At 43.4% G+C, this 11,488-nt stretch overlaps 1 protein-coding gene across 3 annotated transcripts in view; it reads right to left on the bottom strand.

Moving 5' to 3' along the window:
- Nucleotides 1-5,104, bottom strand: part of ATP6V0A4 (ATPase H+ transporting V0 subunit a4) — a 46,209-nt gene extending 41,105 nt beyond the window's left edge. For 2 of the 3 annotated variants that reach the window (XM_061166431.1, XM_061166429.1), the window contains exons 1-3: nucleotides 5,029-5,104; nucleotides 1,593-1,726; nucleotides 6-84 (exon numbers count right to left, since the gene is read on the bottom strand). In XM_061166431.1, the coding sequence (XP_061022414.1) occupies nucleotides 6-84; nucleotides 1,593-1,709 (196 nt within the window). In that variant the 5' untranslated portion in view covers nucleotides 1,710-1,726; nucleotides 5,029-5,104. Of the gene's footprint in view, nucleotides 1-5; nucleotides 85-1,592; nucleotides 1,727-3,332; nucleotides 3,415-5,028 lie in introns of those variants that run through there. The other variant, XM_061166430.1, reaches the window with a different exon arrangement.
- Nucleotides 5,105-11,488: the final 6,384 nt, after the last annotated feature.

Genomic DNA, 11,488 nt, shown 5'->3' on the forward strand with positions numbered 1-11,488 from the left:
CTTACGCAGGATTCTCTCCAATGATTCACACCTTCTGACTTCATTCACAAATTTCCTCTGGAAGCGGCTCTCTTTCACATTTAACTAGAGGGAGGGGAAAGCCACAAGGCACACATTAGTAGCAACCACTGCCAACACATTCTCTTTGGCTATTATTATCATTAATGCTGCAGAATGTTACTAGAATCATTTTAGGACTAGATACTTACATGCATAAGACAGGAGAGTTCCAGTGAAAACACACCTTGATATTCTTACCCTCAGTTCCCCAAATGCCTCAAGCTCTGGCCTCTGTAAACTTTTCTTAAGTTTTAGCTGCATTTACTATCCCAATTGCTTTGAATTCCTCAATGGAGTCATGAATACAATAGGACCTTGAAAACAGCACAGCTCCATGCAATGGACCCTGGTCTTCAAGAAAAAGTCAGCATCCTTTTGTGCTGGTGACCCCTCAGCTCAGCCCAATAAATGTTATTAAGGAACTACCCCATGTCAGCTCCTGAGTTGGAACTAGGGCTGCAAAGACATGATCCTTCTCTGAAGGGCTAAGTTTTGACTGGACCTTAGTGAGAAAATGAATGGACTTAGTGAGTCTCATTTTATAAATTGAATTCAAATGCTTTTGGCGAGGATCTCAACTGCCTCTGGGAAGTGATACCCCGACTTACTTAAGACAGTCCTATGGTGACAGACAGTAAACAGACTTATTATGGTGATCATTTGAAATGTATAGAAATACTGATATGCTGGTATTGTGGTGTACCAGGAACTAACAATGTTGTAGGTCAAGCATACTTCAAAGTCAAACAAACTCATAGAAAAAGAGGTCAGATTTGTGGTTACCAGAGGTGGGGGGTGAGGTAACAGAGAAATTGGATGAAAACAGTCAAAAGGTACAAACTGCCTTTTATTAGATAAATAAGTTATTATTAGATAATTAGAGAAATAATTTTATCTAATTATGAGATAACTTATTAGATAATTAAATTATTAGACAAATAAGTACTAGGGATATAATGTACATGATAAATATGATGAACACTGCTGTATATTATATACAAAAGTTGTTAAGAGAGTAAATCGTAAGAGTCTTATGATGTAAGTCAAGTCATTATGCCAAACACCTTAAACTTATATAGAGTTATAGGTCAATTATATCTCAATAAAACTGGGAGGGGAAAAAATACAATCTAGCTGGAGAATATCACCCTCAAGAGACTGTGGACTCCCAAGATACTTTTTCCTCAAACTAACTGGTCAGGAAGCAGTGCTTTTTGCCCTCATAATAAAGTTGGTAATCCACGTGCCCACTGGATATATCAAATGTCTTGAAGAGGTACATAGGAAATAAAATACAATGTCATCTTTTTTATTATATTAGAGTTTCAAAACATTCCTATAGAGGTGACACATAAGGAGGAAGGGAGAAATGTTTGCAAGTCAGTTGCCCAATGTTATCACAAATTCTAGCCAGAAGAACAAGAACCACTGAATTCCATTTCTCCAGCCCAGGGCGCTTCTCCCTGCCCTTAATCACCAACAAGAAGTGGAAACTCCACCTTCTTCTGGTCTCCGATGAATGCAGTACTTACATCTTTGAACTGAACCAATCCAAGCTCTCCAAGCCCAGCTACACAGCAGTATGCGGCCTCCACCTGGAGGAAGAGCTGTGACAAACACATCTCCTCACTTCGGAATATGGACGCCATGTTGGCTCAACCTTGGTCTGCGGGACACAAAGATATTTGAGGTAACAAATGTGTCGCTGAGTTATATTAAAATCCAACAGAAGAAAAAAATGCAACAGGAATCTCTCCTAAATTTAAAAACATAAGCAACAAGGTACTACTTTTCACCACCTATCGGATTGGCAAAAGATTTTAAAATACGATTAATGAACTCACATTTGGAGAAGGTGTGAGGAAGCAGGCATTTTCAGACACTTGATACTTGAAGTGTACATTTGTAGAGCACTTTTTTGGTATAGTTTTTTTAGAGAGCAATTTGGCAGTATCCACCAAACTTTATGTTATTCATATCCATGACACAAGATTTCCACTGCTCTTCACCCAGATAAACTCGGAGATGTAAGGGAAAATAGACTCACAAGGATGTTTCTGACAACACTGTATTTACTAATTATAATAAATGGACCTAACCTAGATATCCATCAACAGGGGGAAAGATTAAACTGATACAACAGAACTCTGTGCAGTCAGCAGGAATGAAATAAATCTGTATGTCCTCTATAAGGAAAAAGGATACTCACCTAGAACCCACTCTCACCCAAGACCCTCCGGATTGCCCTACTGCTGCCAAACCAAAGTGTCTTCCTCAGATCCCAACCTTTGGAAGAACCACCACACATCCCAGAAGGAGTCCCTTTTCCTTATAATTTTATAATGTATAAACACTGGGTTTATCCCCCTTGTTTTAATCCTTCCATTGTCCCATTTTCCCACAGGTTAATCTAAAACCCTTGACGTAGCCAAGGAAGGGCTGTGTGCATCATCTGGCCTAGACCCTCCCTTCCTGTTTCCCCGAATTTCTCTGAGAACCCCCTCAGGACCTTTGTTCAGGCTTTCCCAAGATTAAGAACCTCAACCCTTTCCTCCCCACCCTGCGTTCCCCATACCCCACATAGTCCTGTCATTCCCCCCTCTCTGGGTAAGAATCCTCTTCTTCCATACTCCTCTCCCGATCCCCAACACTCAGAGCAAACTAAGCCCCCTTCTTTATGCTCCCAGAATATGTTGTTTAGTGGCTAAGTCAGATCCGACTCTGCCACCCCACAGACTGTAGCCCACCAGGTTCCTCTGTCCATGGGGTTTCCCAGACAAGAATACTGGAGTGGAAAAAAAAAAAAAAAAATACTGGAGTGAGTTGCCATTTCCTTCTCCAGGGGATCTTCCCAACCTAGGGATCAAACCTATGTCTCCCGCACAGGCAGGTGGATTCTTTACCACTGAGCCACCTGGGAAGCCCTCCTAGAATATAATCAAATACAATCATCTGCAATTACTTGCTTCCTGTCTGTTCTGTCCACTAGCCAGAAAAACCCACGAGATCGGAACTCTTTTTCACTCCATCACCCGTCTAGCTCAATCCCAAAGAAGAGGCTCAAAACACATTTCCGGATTTACTGACTAGAGGCAAAAATCTCCTCCGACCCTCCCGAATGCAGACTCTAATATTCCATTTTTGCCTGCAGACACCCAGATGAATGAATTTTTCACACGGCCGGTTCTAGCAAGCAACACAAAGTTTTCATAGAAAAGACACAGAAGAAGACATGAGCTTCCTGCAGACCCAAGAGCACCCTCCCTTCCTACCCCAGCCTTGTCCGAGCGGGTCCTGGGCGCGGGACTCCCGCGGCTTCCTTGGCCGGGCGGGGAGGGCAGGGTTCGCGAGCGGCGGCCGGAAGGGACCAGCCCGGCCGCGGACTCCGCAGGCGACTCCCTCCAGCGACCGCCGAGCCCCTCCCGCGGCTTCTCCTCCCTCGGCGCCCGCAGAGCCCGAGGCGGGCTGTGTTGTATCAACACCGGCCTGTCCGAGGCTAGGACAAACCTGCCCCGCCGGCCGGCCCTGCTCACACGCCCCCTCCCTCCCCCGCCCCACCTGTGCCCTCGGCCACGACCTTGGGGCCCCACGGGGGTCAGACCTCCTTCTCTAAGGAAGACACTTACCCCCCAGCGAGGGGAGGGTTTGGGAAGAGCCCTAGAGATAACCCTCCTGCGTTTTAATAGCTATTGAAGTGAAGCGAAAGTCACTCAGTCGTATCCCACTCTTTGTGACCCCATTGGACTATACAGTCCATGGAACTCTCCAGGCCAGAATACTGGAGTGGGTAGCCTTTCCCTTCTCCAGGGCATCTTCCCAACCCGGGGATCGAGCCCAGGTCTCCCGCATTGTAGGCGGATTCTTTACCAGCTGAGCCACGTTATCTATTACACCGTATTAAAACACTTCTTTTCGCTGGAGAAATGAGATAACATTAAAAAAAATAGTTTTGGAAAACCAAAGGAGGTGGGGGGAACACATCACACTCATTATTACCCTACCAACAATTAATTTACAAAACACTTCAAAAGGAGACTATACAAACCCATCTAAATATATACACTACAGCTAAAATTCAGCTTTCCTGCGGCCCAGGTGAATTGACAAGGGCCAGCTGAGCGATGTAGGGATGTACCATTTCCTTACTGAGGACTGCTCTTTCCCGTTTATCTGGCAGAGGCGTGAGGGGTGAGTCAATGAGGTCGTGTTTCTCTGCAGGGGCCACCTGAGTTCCCTTTGTAAAGTCTTTTCTCCAGGTGAAGTGAGTAGATCCCCCCACAGCCATACTGGATGCCTGTAAAATGTACCCTGGAATAAGGAGGGTACCTTTTGGTTTTTTTACACTTTATTATGGAAATATTAAAGCATCTTCACAAATACAGAGAATAGTATAAAGAAGCCCGCCCCCGCCCCACCATGTGCACACCACTCAGCAGCAACAGTTGTTGAATTTTGTATCCTCTAATCCCTACTCATTTCTCCTACCCATTCTGGGCTATTTTGAAGCTAATCGTATACATCATATTTTTCTTTCAAAATACATGCATATCGAAATATTCAAAAGATACAAAAGATAAGGATTCTTCTCTGTATATGTTATACACACAATACTATGGTCACATGTAAAAATTCAGTAATAATTTCTTAATATCAAATATCCAATCAGTGTTCAATTTCCCAGATTGTCCAAAATTTGCCTTTTTAGTAAGCCCCTCAGGTGATTTTTGTGTATGACCAAATAAGAACCATTGCCTTTGAGAACACAGGGTGAAAATCTAGCTTTAGTTGGGAGGAAACAGAGAAGAAGGGTGAATGCAATTTGCAAACAATCAGCTAAGAAGCAGCTGTTTTGCACCTAGGGCAGTAGAGAGCCCTGGAGGAAAGGTACCACTTGGGCTTCTTAAGAAGCAGAACTTGGCCACACCACCCATTTCAACCCGGCAAACCCATTCAAGAGTCCAGACTCACCTGGGCAAAGCTAGCTTCCAAGGCTGAATTCAGGATTGGCAAACCAAAGCAGGAAGCTCAGAACTGAAAACTACCAAAGGCATCGCCAGCGTTGACTCTGCCTGTCCCATCAGATGAGCTCCAGACCAAGGCGAGAGAAGCCCCTGCCCCAACCGGTGCCTCCCTCTTCTTTCTTCCCCTTCCTCCCCGCTTCCATTCTGCTCTTCGCCCCAACTCCGAGTGCCGTGTCTTTTGGTCAGTGGGTGGAACAGTAGCTCTCAAAGGTCCTGGTGCTCAGGAATAACAGAGAAGCAAATACAAAAAAAATACATCTTGATGGTTAAGAGCAGAGTTGAGATCCAAACTGCCTGGGTCAGGACCCCATCTCTGCCTTTGACCATGTGTGACCTTGGGGAAGCTATTTAATCCCAGGGTCTCAGTGTCCTAGGTGGCGCTGGTGGTAAAGAACCCACCTGCCTACGCGGGAGACGTAAGAAACATGAGTTCCAATCCCTGGGTAGGGAAATTCCCCTGGAGGAGGGCATGGCAACCCACTCCAGTATTCTTGTCCGGAGAAGCCCTTGGATAGAGGAGCCTAGCGAGTAATAACCCATTGGGTCACAAAGAGTCACTATCGTGTGACTATCAGTCACACAACTGAGTGACTATCACTTTCATTTCTCTCTCAGTGTCCTAATCTATAAAATAAAATAGGATCTTAGATATTTCTTTAGTGTGTGGAAGTATAGGAAGGAGAGGTTATTTTCAGACTTGCTATTTTCTTCTCCTAGAGCCCCAAATCAAAGGTGCAGAAGGTCAGCATGCCTGTATGACACTGGCAAGACTCTAAATTGGCGCAATCTGTCTGAATGGGAGTATGCTTGTCCTTTGACCCAATAATCTCAGAACTCTCAGTTCATCCTAAAAAAATAATTTAAGGATACAAATCAAAATTTAATTACAATCATGTCTATTATAGCATTGTTTGTAGTAAGTACGTACTTGTAAAAGACCCAAATTCTTTCATCCATTCAGTATTTTTTGAGGGTCTATTATGTGCTGGGGCTTCCCCGGTGGCTTAGAGGTTAAAGCGTCTGCCTCCAATGTGGGAGACCCGGCTTCAATCCCTGGTTTGGGAAGATCCCCTGGAGAAGGAAATGGTAACCCACTCCAGTATTCTTGCCTGGAGTTCCATGGACGAAGGAGCCTGGTAGGCTACAGTCCACAGGGTCGCAAAGAGTTGGACACGACTGAGCGACTTCACTTTCACTTCACTATGACGTGCTGACAGAGGTCCGTCTAGTCAAAGCTATGATTTTTCCAGTAGTCATGTACGGATGTGAGAGTTGGACCATAAAGAAAGCTGAGTGCCGAAGAATTGATGCTTTTGAACTGTGGTGTTGGAGAAGACTCTTGAGAGTCCCTTGGACTGAAAAGAAATCCAACCAGTCTATCCTAGAAGAAATCAGTCCTCAATATTCACAGGAAGAACTGATGCTGAAGCTGAAACTCCAATACTTTGGCCACCTGATGTGAAGAACTGACTCACTGGAAAAGACCCTGATGCTGAGAAAGACTGAAGGCAGGAGAAGGGCATGACAGAGAATGAGATGGTTGGATGGCATCACTGATTCAATGGACATGAGTTTGAGCAGGCTCCGTAAGTTGGTATTGGACAGGGAAGCCTGGCATGCTGCAGTCCATGGGGTCACAAAGAGTCAGACACGACTGAGCGACGGAACAGAACAGATTATGTGCCATCCTGTTCTGGGTTCGAGGATAGGGCAGTAGATGAGAGACAAGGCCCTGCCCTCATGAAGCTTATGTCCAGATGTAAGGAGGCAAACAGTAAACAAGTAATAAGTTAGCAAGATATTGCAGATTACAAAGAGTACAACTATAGAAAGCTAGGCTTTAGAGAAATGAAGAGAGATTATTTTAGATAGATGGTCAGGGAAGACCTCTCTCATTTGAGAGGAGATAGCATTTGAGCTGAGGTGTGAAAGACTTTTTAATGGGCTGGTTTTGCAAAAAGAAGCTGCCGGAAGGGTATTCTAGGCAGCAGGAACCTGGATGTGAGAGCAAGGGTGTGACATTGGGGAGCGACATCATCACAATAGCTAGTGTATCTATTGAGTTCTTGCCATTGTTTTGACTGTAGAACACAATTAGATACTTTACCTGTATCAGCCCGTTTAATTTTCTTAGTAACCCTACAGCAGTGTTCTTATTCTCATGTTACACATGAGGAAAGGGAGGCACAAAGAAGCTAAGTCATTTGCCCAAGGTCACACAGTCACTCTTGGCAGGTCATTTGACACAGTGGTTGTGTTTACAACCACTGCATGATATTGTCTTATGGTCTGAAAAAGCTCAACACATTCAAGAAACAGAAAGGAGGCCAGTGTGGCTGGAACACGGGAGGGGTGGGGAGAGGTCATATGAAGTGTGTCAGGTGGAGGCAAGGGCCAAGCCATGTGAGAGCTGATGGGCCAATAAGAAAGTTGGATTTTATTCTGAACACACTGGGAAGCCCTTTGGGAAATTTGAAGCAGGGGAGTGACATTATTTGATTCATTTTTTTCCTTTTTTTTGGCCTCGCTGTGGCATGCAGCATCTTAGTTCCCCAACCAGGGATCGAACCCGTATCCTCTGCATTAGGAGTGAAGAGTCTTAACCACTGGACCTCCAGGGAAATTCCTAGATTAACAGTTTTAAAATATTACTTTGACTTCTGCTTCTGGAAGGATAGAGTAGAAGCAGTTTTACTTATCAAGAAGAAAAAGTAAAAACCCTGAACAATATATATACAATAAATTTTAGAAGGCTCCAAAAGCTACAGAGAAGATAGACTGTCTAAGGACCTCCAGGTCTGAGGAACAAGGCAGGGGTGTGTCCTATGGGTTTTATTCTGCTTCATATATTCTAGATGCAGTGCTGCAGAATCCAGCAAGATATGCAGACAAAAAAAAAAGAAAAAATTTCCAAAGCCTGCTCTCTCTAGCCAAAGGAACAGGAAGGGGGCAGGCTAGCCAGAAAGACTTTCAGATAAGATCACTCTAACCCAGCCAAACAACCCAGAAAAAAAATGTGGCCGCAGGCCACCATGCCTGGACTTCTTCCCTCATGCAGTTACACCAAAGCAACACCCCCAGGGTAGTGTCAGAGAAGGCTAAGTGGGGCGCCTGGACTCCCTGCCCACCTGTGGTGACAAGGCATTCCTCGTTAACCTGTGTTGGGGTACTGTCAGGTGAGATAATCAGAATGTTCACCTCTGCCAGCACCTGATCAGCCAAGCACTTCTGCTCCTCCCAGCCAGGGTGCAGCTGGGGCCCAGGGTAGGTCACCGCAAGTGGTGCCTCAATAGCATGTTGGTGGTTCAGACAGTAAAGAACCTGCCTGCAATGCAGGAGACCTGGGTTCAATCCCTGGGTCAGGAAGATCCCCTGGAAAAGGGAATGGCAACCCACTCCAGTATTCTTGCCTGGAGAATCCCATGGACGGAGGAGCCTGGCGGGCTACAGTCCTCAGGGTTGAAAAGAGTCAAACATGACTGAGCAACTGGCACTCTGTTGAATTAAAGTTACTTAAGAAAGTCAACTCAAGTGGGACACTTTGACACACACCCCCACCCAGTCTCCCTGCAAGCAGGAAATAAATCTCTTATGTGAAAGATTCTCTCCCTGCCTCTGGAGAAGGACACCCTTATCAACTATGGAACTCAGGAAGCCCATGTGAACAAACCTCGTGACTTCTTTAATTTACTGCCCCAAGCCCAAACGATGTTTCGAGTCTTCACTAGCTGGACACCCCAAATCTAAGTTTCTTTGTCCTGTCAATTTCTCACAAATACTGTTTCCTCGCCTATAACCACCCTCTAAGGAGGAACTTGCCAGTATCACTACTCTTGTGCTTTGCGGCCATGACTCGGTAAAATAAGGGTTTCAAGAACATAAGCACTCTGATACCCTGACAGCCAATCTGATAACCAACCAAGTGGGCTACTAAGTGACAGGCTGGGCAAAGGAAAGATTCATATCCTAGAAGGATGAAGGCAGGATGGCACAAGATTTTATGACATGACTCAGAACAGTGCACTATTTATTTTTTCAAGCCACAGCTGACTGAGGGCAACTGAAACCACAGAAGGGGAAACCTGGGATTAAGAGGGACAACTGTATACAAGTCAATAGATGATACCTAACACAGACAAATCAAAAATAGCAATGTGAGCATATTATTTGAACATGTTGAAGGTAAACACAAGAAGAAAAAAGTCAAAAGTAGCTCTTAGGGCAACTTCCCAGGTGGTCCAGTGGTTAAGATTCCACCTTCCAATGTAGGAGGTGTGGCTTTGATCCCTGGTCAAGGAGTTAAGATCCCACATGACTCTCCATCAAAAAACCAAAACATAAAGCAGAAGCAATAGTTTTACAAATTTGATAAAGACTTTAAAAATGGTCCACATCAAAAAAAAAAAAAATCTTAAAAAAAGAAGTCTTTGCTATAGAACAAACTGTAGATGGAATGGCAGGAGACTTTAGCATTTTTTAAAATAAATCCTTCCTATTACTTGATTTTTAAAATTCACATCCATTTATTAATTTGAAGACAGTTAAACAATTAAAATCAAAGTTTTAATGACAATAAAAGAAAATGTGCCAGGGAAGGTACTAGGTACTGCTTAGAATAAAGCAGGCAAAACAGTTCCTGCTCCTGTGGAGCCCGGCAGAGTCGGACACAACAATCCTAATTAATGTGAATGGCTAACACGCAGATGTTGCTTCCCATGGGTTAATTTAAGACAGAAACCTAAGAAATAGGTTTTAGGATCCCTGTTTCTTGATTGTTTGTTCTACAGATTCAGAAACTGAGGCAGAGAGAGGGGCCTATTCAAGGTCACTCAGCTAGTACGTGGTAAAGAAAGGACTTGAACCAGATGATGGCTCCAGAGCTGAGACACTATCACCTCAGTCATCAAATCTTCAAATAACCACAGGGACCAACAGTGTCAAATACTGGGATGAACACCCTGAAGGAGGGTACACGCTGTCTGAGCTGGATAACCAGACCCAACCTTGGCTCAGGGAAGGCGCTCTTGAGCGCGTGTAGGGAGAAGGAAGGAGGTCTGTGAGACGAGGCTGGGCAAGTGGGAAGGACAAGGAAATTCAGGACCCGTGTTAAAGATGGTGTCTTTGGGACTTCCCTGGTAGTCCAGGGACTAAGACTCCCAGTGCAGGGGCCCAGGTTTGATCCCTTGTCAGGGAACTAGACCCCACATGCTGCAACGAAGAACAAAGATCCTGCATGCCTGGTGCAGCCAAATAAATTAATAATAATTAAAAAGAGATGGTGTCTTTGTCCCAAGAGCAACAAGAAGGCCTAGATAGGTGTGAAGCTTTGAAAATACACTTTTAATGACAGGGTGGACTGAAGAGGAGGAAAAAATAGCATTGGGTGGACCAGGTATGAGACTGGAGCTGTGGTCCAGGCCAAAGAGGAAATGTTTTTTATTTTTAATATCCTGTATGACAGTATGGAAAGTAGACAAAAAACACTTCTACAGCATAAAGAAGAAAAGCAATTATTTGACTTGCAGGCTGAATTAGCTGCTATTTTCACAGAATTTTTTACTTGAAAGAGCAGCTGACAGATTTTGGCATTTGGCAGGCATTTTCTCAAAAAAGGATCCAAATGATTCTGTCACTTCAAAGGAAAACAACTGACAGTATGTGTTGCCAATGATGAAGATACAATTTTAGAAAACTTTTAGCTGCCACCAAGATTTGACAGCTTCCTAAGACTAAAAACTTTTCTGATGGGGCTAATTCTGTGAGGATATTAATAAACATGATCTTCTCTTAGTGTATCATATCATGAAATGTGACAACATTGGAAGATCTGCATAACTGAATGTACCAATATTTTCCAAATGACTACAGGATGATGTTATAAAATCATGAACAGGCAAATGATTCATCAAAAGTGAACGATTAGCCAGTAGATTTTAATGAAAAAGTCACTGATTTGGTTTCAGATCCAACATTGCAACTAAGCTTTTAAAAATTACTACTTGTTAAGTTTTGGTATAGTATCAAAGAAAAATATCCACAGCTCTCTGAAAAATCTGGTAAAACATTTCCCCTCTTTTTAAAACTACAAAATCTAAGTGAGGCCAGACTTTTTTAATATTCTCAAAAATAGCAAATAGCAACAGATTAAATGAAAAAACAGATGCAAAAGACGAAAACTGTCTTGTATCGTCAGGCCTTAAAGAGATTTGCAAAAATAAAACAATGTCTCTCTTCTCCATAAATTGTTTGCTTTGGGAAATATAGTTATTTTCCTTAAAATATATATTTATATCAACATATAACAGGTCAATATTATTTCAGATGACTTAATATACTTTTAAAGTATATTAAATTAATATACTTAAATTTAATATACTTTCTCAGTTTTAATTTCTAGTATGATAAGT

This window comes from Dama dama, chromosome 18, assembly GCF_033118175.1.
Source record: "Dama dama isolate Ldn47 chromosome 18, ASM3311817v1, whole genome shotgun sequence".
NCBI classification, from domain to species: domain Eukaryota; kingdom Metazoa; phylum Chordata; class Mammalia; order Artiodactyla; family Cervidae; genus Dama; species Dama dama.